This window comes from Phoenix dactylifera, chromosome 2 (genome assembly GCF_009389715.1).
Source record: "Phoenix dactylifera cultivar Barhee BC4 chromosome 2, palm_55x_up_171113_PBpolish2nd_filt_p, whole genome shotgun sequence".
NCBI classification, from domain to species: Eukaryota; Viridiplantae; Streptophyta; class Magnoliopsida; order Arecales; family Arecaceae; genus Phoenix; species Phoenix dactylifera.
This window is the reverse complement of record NC_052393.1, coordinates 957,829-974,922: the sequence shown is the minus strand read 5'-3', so window position 1 is coordinate 974,922 and position 17,094 is coordinate 957,829. Positions and strand designations below refer to the sequence as shown.

Genomic DNA, 17,094 nt, shown 5'->3' with positions numbered 1-17,094 from the left:
CCTAATGTGCAACAATTAGGCATCCCAAACCCAACCCGAGTCAACCTATGTGATTAGATTCTCTCTATATTGGAATAAGCCTGGACTTCATTATACTTGAAACCTGAAAATAATGTCGACCCTTTTTCAAGTCAATGGTTACCTCTTGCTTCAACAATTCATCAGTTTTGGCAACAAGATTAGTAGTGACCAGAATTGAGGAAGGTTAAAAAAAACCTTTGCCTATATCTTTATCCAGGTGAAGATTTAGATTAGATTCACTTACCGAGTGTTTGATATTTGTGGAAAGAGGATTGATTTACATGTCTATAGTCCCTAGTCTGTTGGGTTACCCACTCATAGATCTCATAGCGTTCCAAACTCTATCATGCATCCATCTGTGATCTCAAAACAACTAGTGGTCGATTGCCGGTGGATTCGAACGAAGAAAGGTGAATCCTTCCCTCTCCCTCCGAGAAAAGATGGTGCACAAACATGGAAAAAAATATTAAAATACGGGAGTCCAAGCATGCGTGGAGTTCAAATAGAAGAGTTTTCTTACAACAGTAAGGAGATAAGAAGGGTGGGATATTTTTCTATTCAACTCTTGATAAGAGACGTGGGATATATATTTTTTTTTTGCCATTAGCTCTTGATGGTACAGCATGGTGGTTTTGCATTCAATGTGTTCGCATTTCTATAGAAGTTTATGTTTGCTGGACATTGGATGGAATCAGGTCGGGTCAGGTCAGTCCCAAGTAGAGTCACCTAGTAAGATTGAGGCACTAATAGCTCCAATTCTGTTTTGTAATATGATGGGAAAAAAGCACCACTGATCACTCCAAAGAAATTTATGAGAGACTGACTTGCTTGAAAGCATCAAAACTTGAGAGGGCATTTAATGAGTTATGTCAAATAATTGAACTTCAAGAATCACATCGAACATAGATTATGATGCTCATGTTTTTTTTTTTTTTGGTACATTGGCGATTCACACACAACGAGTGTGAGTATAACCCAAAAAGTCAGAAAGAAGCAGAAATTGCAAAGTGGATGGGACCGAGTTGCGTCTGTCCCAGATGACATCTCCGACATAATAGGCCGCATAGGAGGCTACCTAGTTCGTAGCACAGTTGGCCTCCCTATACACATGAGTAGTCCGAAATGCAATACATTCATCCAGAAGACAGCGAGTATCATGAATCAACTGCATGCTCCCATTAGACCGCCCAGAGCTCAGGATCCCTTCGATCACTGTGGCATCATCCCCTCAAGGATGATGTGATCCGCACCCAGCACCCATCTCGCATAGAAAACATCCTCCCAAGCGGCTCTGACCTTGGCCCCGGCAGCAGTCTGGTCGAAAATGTGCCATCCTCCGGCCGTCACTAGTCTGGCCTGCTGATCTCTAATGACAAACTCAGTGCCACTGCACCCATCCACCGTGACACTGCCGTCAAACTTCACCTTAAGAAAACTAGGAGGTGGGGGCTCCCAAGAGACAAGCATGATCCCGGAAGCTACAAGAGTGGAGTAAGAGCCCCAGATTTCTCCGTCTAGCCCAAGGGATGATGACGCAGTGATGTCAAAGACCTCTACCGCATGAAGTAGGGCCCTTTCCCCCACCACTCTTGGGTGCACACCTCTATCCTCAAAAACTCGGGTGTTCATGTCCAGCCAGCAGTAAACAAAGTCCAAAGAATGATGTCAATCAAGGTGTGAAAGCACGGAGCCCCTTGCACAAGCTTCTAGCCGGCTGTAACTAAAAGGCTCACATGGCTGGCCATATCAAATTTAAACTATAGAAATCCCATTATTTTTTTCGAAAAAATTATTCATCTACGGGTCTTTTACATGTTTGAGTGTATGTATGTTGTATATTTCAAGTTTGTATTTGGGGGATATCATTATTTTTTAAGTAAATGGAATAATCGAATTTGAAGCTACCCTCTGTTAAAAAAAAGGCCCAAAATTTGTAATTGTGGTTCAGATGATTAGCAAAACAACAGCAACACCAACAACAATCACGATGAAACCATAAATATATAATTTAAACTAACCATATTTCATAAACTAGAAATACGACATCTCACAGACGTATGCACAAGTACATATAAATCAGCTTCATAGTTCTAATACGTACATAAGGGTAGAAATTTGTATTATTCTATGCAATATGATCATCCTCCAACTCTTCTTCGAAAAATAAAGAGAAAAAATAAAGATCATCTTCCATATTCTATATCCATCGCTGCTTTCTTTTCTATACTGTAGCACCCAGAGATTTCATTTTCAGTGTAGCTTGACGGCTCACCAAGCAAGTTCTCAATCTCTTCTGTATTATGCTGCAAAAATGGATGCTGCTTGAATTTTCTTAACCGATCTAGGTCATCGGCAACCTCCTTCATTGTAGGCCTATCTTCACCCATAACATTGAGGCATCGCCTTGCTAGCTCAGCAATTTCTTGCACCAACTCCATATCCTCTTCATTTTTGATATGATTGTCTAAAAGTTGTAGAAGTCGTTCCTCCTTCATGGCGGATAAAAAACTTGATGAGAGGCTTCTTTCTTCATCAGATCCTTCAAAATAAAAAGCCTTCTTTCCGGTGAGGAGCTCCAAAAGAACAACACCAAAACTATAGACATCACTTTTATCGGTTAATTGGCATGTTTGCAGGTATTCAGGATCCAAGTAACCGCAAGTCCCCTGAACTAGTGTAGCAAACTGAGTTTCATCCTTTGGCACCAACATCGAAGCTCCAAAATCCGACACCTTTGCGTTGTGGTTGTCATCTAAAAGTATGTTAGAAGACTTGACATCTCCGTGAATAATTGGAGGGGATGCTGATGAATGTAGATATGCAAGAGCTTCTGCAGACTGTGAAGCAATCTCCAAACGGGTATCCAATGAAATGTGGGATGTCCTATTCCTGTCATGGATATATTGGAATAAGGTTCCATTGGAGACAAATTCATAAACCAACATAGGGACTTCCACCTCCAGACAGCATCCCAAGAGCTTCACCACATTCTTATGGTTGATTTGAGAAAGAATAACCATCTCCTTCCCAAATTCCTTCTTTTGGTAATCATCAATTATTTTTGATTTTTTTATGGCAACTGCATGGTTGTCATTCAGTATTCCCTTATAGACAGTTCCATGGCCTCCACCTCCAAGAATTCGGTTCTTATCAAAGTTGTTTGTTGCCTGCTCTAGCTCTCCTTTTGTATATACCTTAAATGCAAGACCTTGCTTCGACTTTATCTCTTCTAGTAGCAACCGCCCTCCATGTCGCCGAAAGTATTCCTCTTTTATCCTCATAAGTTTTCTTTTTTCACGTACCAGAGAAAGGACAATGCATAGTAATAGTAGAAGGGCAAAGCTGGTGCTAGTGACAATGCCTGGAGATTGTAAATAGACATGTAGAGTAATAATCCATGAGTTCGAATAACAAGGAGGTTTGCCCTCGTGTTTATTCCTTTCCCATACTAAACGAAAGATTGAAACTTTTAATTAAGCATCCTAATAGTTCCATGCTTTGCACAGTTCCTTTCCCATACATAATAGTTCCATGCTTTGCACAGTTGAAGTTTGTGCTTGATGCATGTCTAATGAAACTTGATAGACGCGGTAGAAACCGAAATTTATTGCTAAGGGAGGGATTACCTATAACCAATTTCACTGATGAGAAAGGATTGCTGCGGCTTCCCTGGCAGGTTCCTTTTTTCGCGTCGCCATTCGTGCCAGGCGGACATGTACAATTGTAATCCCCAGGTATGTTGGTACAGGTCCCATGGCATGGATACTCGTCTTTGAGAGTGCACTCGTCAATATCTAGCAACCCAGTTCAACAAATAGAAAGGTCAGCTCCGGAAACAGAGAGAGAAAGACACATACACTCACAGAGAGAGAAGGTAACCATGGACCTTGACATCCATTGGGAAGATAGGCGTTGCCTTGGTAGCCCCTGGAGCAGTTGCAAATATATCCTGGGCCATTGGAGGAGTTAAAGCAGTCACTGTGCTCGCTGAGGCACGCATAGGAGGTTGTGTTGCGCTTTGCGACCTCGCACGTCTCGTTGCCGATGGCCCAGTCCAGCACAATGGGCGCCCGCCCTCCGTTCGTCTCATTGAGCTGGCGGGTCTTAATGTAAGTCGTGCTGAACTTGAACCAGTCGGCTTCGGCCAGAACGGCGTAGCTGCAGGGATTGAATTTCCACACCCGGGAGTTGTTGAAGTTGCGATTGAAGGAGACTTTATAATAGTTGATTCCCTTGGGGATGGATGTCTGGCAGCAGCCGATGCCGGAGCATGACCCGTTTGTCAGGCTCTCACTGCTGCCGCAGACCGTTACGCATCCGCCCGCGTAGCTATCTTTCTGGTTCTGCCCAGTGATGTACGCGAGGGTGTGGCAGCCGACAACTGTGAACTTGTTATCGGCATCGGAGAACCGGTATGGGTAGGCGGTGAAGTTTAGTCTCCATGTACTGTACGACATGTCGTTGGACGTGTGGTTGTAGCATTGCCAGGATATGTAATTGTAGACGCGAGCCTGGGCCGGCAGCAAGGATATGTTGATGAGCTCCACGTTGTAGATGAAAGGTTTTTTAACGCCACTGGCATTGTCATTGCAGCTGAGGTTGAAGCCAGGAAGGGAGCAATCCGGGCCGATGCCGAATGGGTAGGGGATGCTAACGTCGCCGCAAGTCGCCGGGCAGCCAGGCCGCGTGTTGTTGAATGGCGATGCCGTCACGGCAATGAGCAGTACCGTCAAGAGGGAGTGGCACAGCAGCATCCTTGCGCCCATGAATGGCTTTGCTCCTCCGGCGACTCCTCTCCCGGACTCTCCCATAAATGTAACTCTCATTCTTTATTCAATCTCTCTTTTGATGAAATAAAATCAATATGCTTCCTCGATTTCCCAATAGTTAGAGTTGGTACATTTGCCTTGGTGCGCCACTAAATATATGGAGGAGATCGGTTGGGACGTGGAACGAGGAGGGCCACAGCAACAACCCAAGGCACGTGCTGGGTTTTTTCTCAGGCTGACCTATTCAGCTGGAAGTGATTTAGGTCATTGCATGTATATTCATCGTGGTATAACTATATAGTATAGTGGATAGTTAGACCAAGACATATTTGCTATCCCATATTTGCTACCGATCCTTTTTTGAGTTAAGGTCCAACTAGAACTTTATTTTATTTGGATTTTAGATTTTTTTTTTCTTATACATGTGTTTGATAGATAGTAGGGAAGATTGCGGTCGCAATACATTGCGTTATAAACCGGCTCATTCAACGGAGATCTAGTCTCTCTCTATATATTTGATTATTATCCCTCCTAAGGGAAGTGGTTATCAAAGGTTGATTTAAAGAGCTATAAAACTCAACTGGTGCTGAAATAAGTTGCTTGCAAGCAAGTTGGGATATGTTACTTGAACAAATAGGTAGCCGCCTTCTTACTTTTGTAGTTTGGTCTCCCCAGCAACTAGATACTCTCAAGGTCAACTTTGATAGAGGTTTCAAGGGAGAAGAGAGGCTGGTACAGGTTTATAATTCTTGATCAAGATCGTCGCTTGCTTTGCGTTGGTGCAATAAATCTCGCTATTGATTCAGTTCCTTCCGTTGAATAATTAGTTGCTGCTTAGGATGGCATCATATCAGCCTTCGAGCCACTAAATGTGCAAAGGCTGAGGATTGGAGGGGATTCCTCTATTATTATTAGTTGGTTTAGTTCAAGAAGTGCGTGACCACCCTTGCCTTCGAGATATTGACCGAATACGTCATAAACTCAAGCCCTTCGTGCCTTACATATATTCAGGAAAATTAAGAAATCAGGTCGCAGACTATTTAGAAGCATGGGTGGCCGGCTTTCCATCGCTTCCCTACAACCAAAACGGTTATTAACAGTATTTTTAAGTGTTACCCTAAGCAAAATAAATAATGCTGCAAATATTTTTTGATTTTTTTATATATAGATAGTGTCTAGTATTTTTTAAAAAATATCAATAAAAATATTTATTTTAGCTGCATATGTAAGTGTTCTCAAAGTTTCAACCCTATCATTTTATATATGCAAACTTTTTTTTTTGGATAGAAAATGACATTCAAATTGCTCTTACATGAGTACAACCTGCTAAATCAGAAGCAACCAAATGATACAAGGAAGAAGGAACCTCAGTGATACTAGTCCAAAAGAACTCTCCAGAGTGCCGAGCAACGTAGAAAGCGACCCAGTCTGCGATTCTGTTCGCCTTCCGATACATATGTGCTGCCCGAAAAGATGCCAAACTCTTAACCAGTCTGTGGGTTTAATATTCAAACTATTTAACAGCATGGCATGGCATCGTTCTCGAGAAACCCATGTGCTGGCTGGCTGGCTAGTTTTCCAGCACAGCTTCAACGCTCTTATGCTTAGGTGGATCCTGCATGCTGTTTTTGTCTTGTTCAGACCTTACGTAGTTGGAGAGAACGACCTCCCGGCCGGGTTCGTGAACCAAAAGAACTCCCACGGCAACCAAAAGAATAAGTATTAAATTATGGCGAGTTCCACATGGTTGGAAGATGAAGGTTTAAGATAAGTATTAATTTATGGCGGCTATTGGCAACGCCAACAAACCGTCAGTTGAAGAGTGGCCGGATATAATTAAGAACACGAGATTAGATGTGCTTATCGCATATTTATATTACATAAGCTTTTTCATGAGATTCGGATCTACGTGCAAGTATGTCATCCATATGGAATGGATGCAAGAGTCTCATCCACGACCTTGCTTTATAAGTATTTCCACTTATTCCATGTGCTGGTATTGTGGGAGCTAGAAACTTTATATACATTACACAATCATTGGAAGATTTGTAAAGGCTCAAGTGATGCATGGGTCGTGGATCTGGCCACACGGGTTGCGATTCTCATACACATGGGTCAATTAGTTTATTACGATTCGTTATTTTTCTATATCTTTTGAGAAAATTTGGTGTTAGTTAATTCCAAAATGTTTGATTTTTGTAAACTTTCTATTTGAGAACTTTTAATGTTATTAGGAAAGTTAATAGCTAGAGTTTTTCCACTTAGAATAAAACTTAGAATCTCATATTGGATAGCTAGAAAAAAGAATCCTTTTGTACCACTTATAAATACTTCCACTGGAGCTCCTCTTGTAATTATACTTGAGATCTTTAAATAGTGAAAAATTTTTTGTGGGAATTATTCTTCCATTGCCTTCTCTATATATATATGCTCTCTTTTCTTAGTTTTGGTGGGTTCTTAGGGTTTACGAGTGAGCGCGTGAGAACTGTATCTTTGGAATAGCTAGCCAATATGGTATTTTCAGCCTTAGAAGAGAGTAATCCGCACATGCACCTCTTCCGGCTACCTTCATCGTTCATGCCGTAGTGGGGTTTCTATCTTGCCAGAATCGGTTGCAACAATATACATTTTTCTTCTTCGAATTTTTAGTCTAAATTCAACACCTCCTTGGTGTCAATTGGTATCAGAAAATTCAAAGAAGAAGAAGGATATGATGGTCTTTATCATTTTATTAAAATATTAAAAAATAAATTTTGAAAAAATTCTTTATTCACGATAATAGCCATTTTTATGTCATAATAAGCTCTTAATAAAGCAAATAATTTATTATGACGATCACCTTCTTTTTTATCCATTATTATAAATGTAAAAGGATTGAGGGGGGGCTGAAACAATTATAAAATGGCTGTTATTTTAAACCATATGGGATGAGACTTGTGGTGTGTGGAAGAGTATATTTAACTAATAGCATAATCCTATCAACCGAAGGTATTTGAATTGGATTGCAGATATATATTACAAAATTGCTCTTATGTTAGTCTTTCCCCTTTTTTTCGTGGATCATTCCAAAGTAATATAAATTAAGTGTTTATTATAAAATAAAATGTGCCCATAACTATTTATTATAAAAATAAGTATCCATATCTATGTATTTGTCCATATCTATTTACCAGGCGACGAAGGAGGTTAGAAATGCCATTGAGATCAGACACTTAGGTTCATGGCAGCAATTTCTTTTTCTTTACCAAGACCAAGTTATTCATTGTCATCAACCTCACCACATCCACGTTAATTAAGATATGTGCGTGGACTAAGATTGAGTTGACCTAGTTAAAAGATAAATTAATTCAAGTCAAGGCATATTTCCACAATGAAGATGTCAATGGATGCAGTCATTGAGCTTATAATAATGAAAAATTATCAGCAGGTTAATGTGCGAGAAAAAACAGAGTTAGGATTTAAAAAATTACCACCTTTATTTTCTACTTTTCTGTTGAACCTAATTTTATTCTTATCTATCTTTTTTCTCTTGTTTGTCTGCTAGCTCTTCCACCATATCATGCATGAAGAGACAGGACGGTGCCGACATAGTGGACTGAAAGCAACAAAATAGGATGTGATCTATCATTTCTAAATTGCTTACATACTAAAATATTATGTAATTTAAAGACTCCTAGCTTATACAACAAATGGTCAAAAATATAAGTATTATTTTATTTTTTTAAAACTATCCAATTTTTGACTACTATGCATAGATAAGAGATTTCCAATTCCCATGATTTTTGGTATATAAGCAATTTGGAGATGGTAGATCACATTCAATGACTCCAATCATTGATGTAGGACTCCCATCATCCATTCTATATCGGATTGAATATGAGAGAAAATCTATTTAAGTATAGCCAAGTCTATATATATACATACATATATGTATACCATATTTCAAGAATGCAAGTAATGCTCGATGCGAGAACCACTCAAGCATCTTTTCTCCTTGAACATTCTTTCTCTTTCTCTATTTTCCCACAATAAAAACTGGGTGGCAACCCCCTCCAAAAAAAAGGTTTTTTGCATGAATACCCTTCTCAAAATTTAAATTTACGTGAATGCCTTCTTAAAATTTATATTTATTTCTATACCCTCATAAAACATTGTTTTTGCACAAATTTTTCTAACATAACAGTTCTTCTAACACCGTTAATAAAAACCATATTTATTTTAATTAAAAATAAACTAAATTTTGAAATTACTTTTTTGCCCCTCCATCCCAATCCGCTCGCGATCGCCTTCTTCTCCCGGCTATCGCGGTCGTGATCCTTCTTCCCGCTTATAAATTTTTTTTAATACATCTACCCATTAAGGGTATTTTAGTCATTTTAATTTGAAACCGTTAATTTTTTAACGGCGTTAGATGGCATGGATTTAAAGATAAAAAATTGTAAAATAGAAAAACAAGTGTTTTACGAGGGTATACATGTAAATATTAATTTTGGAAGGATTTATGCAAAATTTGATATTTAGGAGGATTTTCATGCAAAAAAAAAAAAACCCATAAAAAAAGCAATTGAGATCAAATACGTGATGGTGGGGGTAGGAGATGCAGGATGCAGATACGAGGCTTCCATCTTCAGTGGTTTGCATTATCCTTGAGCTTGTTCCCGGTGCCCACAGACTTCTGATGCGGGCGCTAGCCCCAAAACCAGAGAGCTTATCATTTTTTTCCTTTCTCCCAAGCAAAGTGGTTATCAATAGTTCGGAGAAAGAGCTATCAATGGCAATTGGTGCTAAAATAACGTTCTTGCCAGCAAGTTGAAATATGTTAATGAAGCAAATAGGTGGATCAATGCATCTAGTGGTACATGCATCAATTAGGCATCCCAATCCCAAGCAGAGTCAACCGAAATGCTTAGATTCTCTCTAGTCTGCATGTTGCATTGGAGGATCTGACAAAATACCTACTTTTGTTTGTGCATGTATCGACTATGGATGTTTGAGCAAAATTGGCACAAACAATTGGACATGATCATGTCATATGTATTAAGTTGTTTAATTGTGCCCTGCCGATTAATGCAGGAACTATGGGTGATCGAAGCGACCCTTGAGTTTGGTGTACGAAGTGGAACCGTTTTCAATTTCGCGATCTATTACAATCAAATGCTATTATTGAGCTACATTCTTTATGTTTTTTCACCAGTTTGGCCAGTATTTCATTATACTTAAACCTGAAAATAATGCCAACCCTTTTGAAGTCAATATATCTTGCTTCAACGTTTCATCAGTTTTATTGGCAGCGACCAGAATTGACGGAAGCTAATTAAAAAGACCTTTGCCTATATCTATTGTCCAGATGAAGATTTAGATTAGAATCACTAACCGAATGTCAGATGTTTGTGGCAAATATGACTCGTTTCCATGTCCATAGTCCTTCAATTCCATTGTAGAGAAAGCTAGAGCAACCAGAGTCCCCCCTCGAAGCCAGTGTGACATAATATCATGCCAAACTCAGTATAAAATATAGCAGGCAAAGACTGTTCCCTCAAAATACGTACAGGTCTGGAAGTGATGGTCTAGAGGTGTTCCTAAATTTCTGTCACCGTATCTCCGATGCATTCAATGTGTTCCCATATGAATAGAAGTTCACATTTCCAAGACGTTGGTTAAAATTGGACCGGGTCATCTTATTCCCATGTAGAGTCAACGAGGCGTGAAAGCGCGGAGCCCCTTTCGCGGGCTTCTAGCCGGCCGGCAACCAAATGGGTAGCATGGTTGCCCCATCAATTCTAAAATATAGAAGTCCAAGCAATTTTCTTTTGGAAATCATTCATCTGCGGATCTGTCACATGGTTGAGAGTTTTTACACTATGTATTTCAAGTTTGTATTTGAGGTATACCATTATTTTTTAAGTAAATAGAATAATCGAATTTGGAACTATCTTTTGTTCAAATAAAAGTCCAAAAATTTTAATTGTGTTTAAGATAATTAGCAAAACAACAGCAGCACCAACAACAATCATGATGAAACCATAAATATATAATTTAAACTAACCATATTTCATAAACTAGAAATACGGCATCTCGCAGACGCATGCACAAGTACATATAAATCAACATCATAATTCTAATACATACATAGGGGTAGAAAGTTGTATTATTCTATGCAATACGATCATCCTCCAACTCTTCTTCGAAAAATAAAGATCATCTTCCACATTCTATATCCATCGTTCCTTTTTTTTCTAAACTGTAGCAACCAGAGATTCCATTTTTAGTGTAACTTGATGGCTCACCAAGCAAGCTCTCAATCTCTTCCGTATTATGCTGTAAAAATGGATGCTGCTTGAATTTTCTTAACCGATCTAGGTCATCGGCAACCTCCTTCATTATAGGCCTATCTTCACCCCTAACATTGAGGCATCGCCTTGCTAGCTCAGCCACTTCTTGTACCAACTCCATTTCCTCATAAACTGCCTTCTTTCCAGTGAGGAGCTCCAAAAGAACAACACCAAAACTATAAACATCACTTTTATTGGTTAATTGGCATGTTTGTAGGTATTCAGGATCCAAATAACCGCAAGTCCCCTGAACTAGTGTAGCAAACTGAGTTTCATCCTTTGGCACCAACATCGAAGCTCCAAAATCCGACACCTTTGCATTGTGATTGTCATCTAAAAGTATGTTGGAAGACTTGACATCTCCATGAATAATTGGAGGGGATGCTGATGAATGTAGATATGCAAGGGCTTCTGCGGACTGTGAAGCAATCTCCAAACGGGTATCCAATGAAATATGGGATGTCCTATTCCTGTTATGAATTAATTGGAATAAGGTTCCATTGGAGACAAATTCATAAACCAGCATAGGGACTTCCACCTCTAGACAGCATCCCAAGAGCTTCACCACATTCTTATGGTTGATCTGAGAAAGAATAACCATCTCCTTCCCAAATTCGTTCTTTTGGTGATCATCAATTATTTTTGATTTTTTTACGGCAACTGTATGATTGTCATTCAGTATTCCCTTATAGACAGTTCCATGGCCTCCACCTCCAAGAATTCGGTTCTTGTCAAAGTTGTTTGTTGCTTGCTCTAGCTCTTCTTTCGTAAATACTTTAAATGCAAGACCTTGCTTCGACTTTATCTCTTCTAGCAGCAACCGCCCTCCATGTTGCCGGAAGTATTCCTCGTTTATCCTCAAAAGTTTTCTTCTATCATATACCATGGAAACGACAATGCATAGTAAGAGTAGAAGGGCCAAGCTGGTGCTTGTGACAATGCCTGGAGATTGTAAATAGACAGATGGAGAAATAATTCATGAGTTCGAATAACGAGGAGGTTTTCCCTCATTTTTATTCCTTTCCCATGCTAAAGAAAGATTGAGACTTTTAAGCAGCCTAGTTCTGTGCTCTGCGCCGTTTAAGTTTGTGCGTGATGCATGTCTAAAGAAACTTGATGGAAGTAGGAGAAACCGAAATTTATTGCTAAGGGAGGGATTACCTATAACCAATTTCACTGATGAGATGCGGCTTCCGTGGTCGGGAGTGCAGGTTCCTTTTTTCGCGTCGCCTTTCGTGCCTGGTGGACATGTACAAATGTAATCCCCAGGTATGTTGGTGCAAGTCCCATTGCATGGATACTTGAGAGCGCACTCGTCAATATCTAACATCGCAGTCCAACAAATCGAAAGGTCAGCTCCAGAAACAGAGAGAGAGACGCATATACTCACAGAGAGAGAAGATAATTATAGACCTTGGCATCCATCGGGAAGATAGGGGTTGCCTTCGTAGCCCCTGGAGCAGTTGCAAAGATATCCTGGGCCATTGGAGGAGTTAAAGCAGTCACTGTGCTCGCTGCGGCACCCATAGGAGGTTGTGTTGCGCTGCGCGACCTCACATGTCTCGTTGCCGATGGCCCAGTCCAGCACCGCAGGCGCCCGCCCTCCGTTCGTCTCATTGAGCTCGCTGGTAGTGACGTAAGCCGTGGTGAAATTGAACCAGTTCACTTCGGCCAGAACGGCGTAGCTGCAGGGATTGAATTTCCCCACCCGGGAGTTGTTGAAGTTGCCATCGAAGGTCACTTCATAATAGTTGATTCCCTTGGGGATGGTGGTCTGGCAGCAGCCGATGCCGGAGCATGACCCGTTTGTCAGGCTCTCAGCGCTGTTACAGCGCAACACGCATCCACCCGAGTAGCTGTCTTTCTGGTTCTTCCCATTGAAGTACGCGAGGGTGTCGCAGCCAACAACGAAGAACTTGTTTTTGTCGTCGGAGAACCGGTATGGGTCTCCGATGAAATCTAGACTCCACATGTAATACGACACATTGTGGGATGTGGCATTGTAGCATTGCCAGGACATTGGATAGTAGATCCGAGCCTGGGCTTCCAGCAAGTCTATGTTGATGAGCTCGACGTTGTAGATGTAAGGTTTTTTGACGCCAGTGGCATTGTCCTTATTGCAGCTGAGGTTGAAGCCAGGAAGGGAGCAGTCCGGGCCGATGCCGAATGGGTAGGGAATGCGAACGTCGCCGCATCTCGCTGGGCAGCCAGGCAGCGTGTTGGGCAATGCCGACGCCGTCACAGCAATGAGCAGTACCGTCAAGAGGGAGCAGCAGAGCAGCATCCATGCGCCCATGAATGGCTTTGCTCCTCCGACGACTCCTCTCCCGGACTCTCCCATAAATGTTACTCTCATTCTTTATTCAATCTCTCTTTTGATCATGAAATAAAATCAATATGCTTCCTCGATTTCCCAATAGTTAGTGTGTTAGTACATACGTCTTGGTGCGCCACTGAATATATGGAGGAGATCGGGTGGGACGTGGAACGAGGAGGGCCGCAACAACAAGCCAAGGCACGTGCTGGGTATTTTCTCAGGCTGACCTATTCAACTGGAAGTGATTTAGTTCATGGCATATATACCGAGGATTTACTCCATTCGCCACTCTTGGTTCATTGAAATGCGTTAGCTAATAGTTATTGATCGATTTAATGGTTGACGCAACATGGATCGCAACCACACATGTATTTCTCTCTCAAACATGAAGTTTTCTTCTTCAAATCATCAACTTTTCAAATTCTACATGTGAAAGTCTACATTTCTTGTTGTCGACATTTCAAATCTCTCTAGATGATTGAAAAATAATAGATGACCTGATGAGGACCCTAGAAGCATAAAGTTTGCATTCCATGAAAATATGCCATATAGCTTTTATAAAAAGATATAAAATATATAAATAAGTCTATTTCATTCTACCAATTTAAGCTTTTAAGGATAATAATGATTTCAACATCGCTTGTCTTGTCCAGACTGCGCCCGCGCTTGGTCCTGTTCGACCGCTTGCTCCCTTACAATGTCTAGTTCTAGTCTTTCAGGACATTTCATTTACAATTGAACCCACGACTACTTATCTGACATCCCAGTTGTTAGCACTTCTTCGGGCTTGAAACCTCGAAGCAATCTTGACCCGTTCTTAAGGCATTAATTGGTTGCTCTTTGTAATATTACTTCTTGCTTCAACAGACTCCGAAGGATTTGATAACCTTTGCCCTCATCAGCTTTGGCAACCAATTAGTGCAAACCTGTTTGAATTAGGCGAGAGAAACTTTGCCTACATCTACTAGTCAGATGAAGATTAAGATTTAGATTAACTACAAAGTGCTTGATATCTGTGGCTCAGAGGACTTGTTTACTTGTTCAGGTCCTTCGACCACCTTGTAAACAAAGCTAGGCGAGTAGAGTTTGATACCTGTGTTAATGCGTCGATGTAAGAGTTATGCAGTCGCTTCAACTCCACCAAATTTATCAATATGAACCTTACGTAACGGACAATGCCTTCTTGGGAAGCCATGCGGTTCGTTAGTAAGTTTCGGGATAGGAATGGTTGCAGAAATTTGGTCATACAGTAACTGGGTCGGGGATGGTTCAAAGTTTTGGGCTAAGCCCACGAGCGGGACTAGCTTGGACCGGTAATGGATTAATCAACAAAATGAGCTCTACTACAAGCGATATGGAAATTCATTGAAAAGAGCAAACTTGCATGTTCTTTGTTTCGGTCAAAAGCGACCTTGAAGGCTGTTCTTCGGGAGGTAAATATCATGAAAAAATGGTTGACTTTTTTTAAAAAATTTCAGAGCTATTTTTCGATGCATAAAAAAATATGGGCAAATTATTTTCAATGTATAAAAGAATATGGATAAATTATATTCTTATCTAAATATTATCTGAAAAATATTTACTTAGGAAAATAAGGATTTTCAGATAATTTTTTTACCCTCCAATTAGAGTTAAGAGTGAAATAGTCTCTTCCTTTTAAATGGTGGAAGAAGCAGGTTTCGGCTTGAAATGTTTGAAATCCTGTAATGGATTTGTTTCGTTTATGCGTAGCAGAATTTAATATCCATTTTTATAATAATTGTATCAGGGCAAGATGGGCCTAATGATAGTATCAAGAAGGAGGAAGCTTTTAAGAAATTGAACGTCTAGTAATTTGATTCCTTCGATCTTATAGGACTAACTATTAGGGATTTCTTATTCCTCAGGGAAACAAAGTAATTTTTGATTTCTAGTAGTGGGTTCCATGGTTGGAATATGAAAGCTTAAGATATCAGTTTGGACGGTACAAGACTGAATCCAAAGTGTAGAGCTGGCTATTCTTTCTTGCCAGGCCTTACTGGGGGGTTACGACACCACAAACTGCAAGGGGAAAAAGGCAAAGCAGAGTCAAAATTGAGGTGAAATAGGCTTAATTGCCATCTTTCGAGGCCTAGCATGACGGAAATATATGTTTTACATATTTAAAAATTATCAGGCACTGGACTGCCGAACCATGAAAAGAGTTTCTTTGATATAAACATTATACAAACCAATAATATTTTAGCACACTAATAAAAATTAGTAATATTTTAGTAAAAATAGTAAAATTAATGATATTAATAACACTAATAATAAGAATAATATATTTTGGTAATAATAATAATATTTTTAATAATGATATTCTAAAAATATTAATATTATTGAATAAGATATTAATATATTAACAAATTATATTTTATTCAAAATAAATTAAAGTATTTATTGATAAACTAAATATTTTATATATTAAAAATATATTTTTCTACATAACAATGCAATTAATAAAAATAATATTTTAGGAGGGGTATATTTTCTAAATTAAAGAGTGACAATCTACCCATCGAGTGAGTTATATGCTAGTGCGAATATCAATAAGGCATGCATGGTGTTTTTCGATCCTCCGATGTGCATCAATTAGGTATCCTCCGGTCCCAATCTATGTCAATCTTGTGCTCGGTTGCTCTCCAATTTGCATGTTGCACTAGAATATCCCCCGAGTTAATACCTACTTTTGGTTGCGCATTGATCAACTACGGATGTTGAGTAAGATTGGTACAGATAGTCAGATGTGCTAATATTGTATGCACCATGAGGGTTAATTATCTAATGGTCTTTAATGCAGGAACTAGGGGCGGTCAAAGTGGGCCCTTGAGTTAGTACTCAAGATTGAGACAAATCCAACATCGTGACGTATTGGATATATTTAGATCGAAAGAGTTACTTTGGATAAATTAGCGACTCCTACTCTAGCCATTTAGTTGGGTGGAGCTTCTTTTCCATTTCCATTTTGGATGCTTCGATAGACTCTTTTCCTAATATTCAAATCTTATTCCATCATGTTTATTTTTAAAAATTAATTTTTAAAAATATCTCTCTAATTATTTATTTTTTAAAAAATATTTTATTATTTAATTAATTTTTATTATTTAATTAATTTCTAATCATTTTGCCGTCCCGCATGGTGTGAGATCGTTTTTATTCCTTTGGACCCAAAGTTAAAAAACAAGACACTAAGATCCTTTAACACAAAGTCGAATTGAAGATACTTGGTTTCCCAGTTGTCTGCAACATACAACAATTTTTATTTCCCTAGATACCTACCTCTAGCCTACAATTAGTACACTGTAAGGTTAGAAATCAGTAATTTTTATTAGATCACCCATTGCACAGATTTCAAAGCACTCTACATACATTATACATCCACTTGTACATATCTTAAAGTGACTAGTTGACGGTCCAATAGTAAATTTGGGTGGTGAAACCTTCGCTCGTGCGAAAGATAAAATCCCTATCCCATCAGTAAAGATACTGCACGGGGGATTCCCCACACTAAAAGAATATTAAAATAGTGGAGTCCAAACATGCATGGAGTCCAAATGGAAGAGTTTTCTTACATTACTAAGAAGATAAGAGAGGTGGGACATTTTTTTATAATTAACTCTCAAAGGTACTAATG

General features: G+C 39.5%; 2 protein-coding genes across 2 annotated transcripts; both read right to left on the bottom strand.

Moving 5' to 3' along the window:
• Nucleotides 1–2,023: 2,023 nt before the first annotated feature.
• LOC103716092 (putative wall-associated receptor kinase-like 16) lies at nt 2,024–4,912 on the bottom strand. The gene is made up of 3 exons (XM_008803960.4): nt 3,908–4,912; nt 3,648–3,815; nt 2,024–3,382 (listed from the first exon to the last, which is right to left on the bottom strand). Exons 1-3 carry the CDS (start codon nt 4,845–4,847, stop codon nt 2,205–2,207), a joined length of 2,286 nt encoding a protein of 761 aa, XP_008802182.2. The 5' UTR covers nt 4,848–4,912; the 3' UTR covers nt 2,024–2,204.
• A 5,962-nt stretch (nt 4,913–10,874) lies between these two features.
• LOC120104793 (wall-associated receptor kinase 2-like) lies at nt 10,875–13,407 on the bottom strand. Its single transcript, XM_039116558.1, has 3 exons — nt 12,536–13,407; nt 12,284–12,445; nt 10,875–12,064 (listed from the first exon to the last, which is right to left on the bottom strand). The coding sequence occupies exons 1-3, from the start codon at nt 13,404–13,406 to the stop codon at nt 10,989–10,991; spliced, it is 2,109 nt and encodes a 702-aa protein (XP_038972486.1). The 5' UTR covers nt 13,407; the 3' UTR covers nt 10,875–10,988.
• Between the last annotated feature and the right edge of the window lie 3,687 nt (nt 13,408–17,094).

Excerpts from the sequence above, each read along its gene's own strand:
- LOC120104793 (XM_039116558.1), bottom strand. The coding sequence starts at position 13,406 with ATGCTGCTCTGCTGCTCCCTCTTGACGGTACTGCTCATTGCTGTGACG. Across the intron at positions 12,446-12,535 it reads TCTTCCCGATGGATGCCAAG|ATATTGACGAGTGCGCTCTC; the intron begins GTCTATAATTAT and ends CTGCGATGTTAG. Across the intron at positions 12,065-12,283 it reads ATCAGTGAAATTGGTTATAG|GCATTGTCACAAGCACCAGC; the intron begins GTAATCCCTCCC and ends TACAATCTCCAG.
- LOC103716092 (XM_008803960.4), bottom strand. The coding sequence starts at position 4,847 with ATGAGAGTTACATTTATGGGAGAGTCCGGGAGAGGAGTCGCCGGAGGA. Across the intron at positions 3,816-3,907 it reads TCTTCCCAATGGATGTCAAG|ATATTGACGAGTGCACTCTC; the intron begins GTCCATGGTTAC and ends CTGGGTTGCTAG. Across the intron at positions 3,383-3,647 it reads ATCAGTGAAATTGGTTATAG|GCATTGTCACTAGCACCAGC; the intron begins GTAATCCCTCCC and ends TACAATCTCCAG.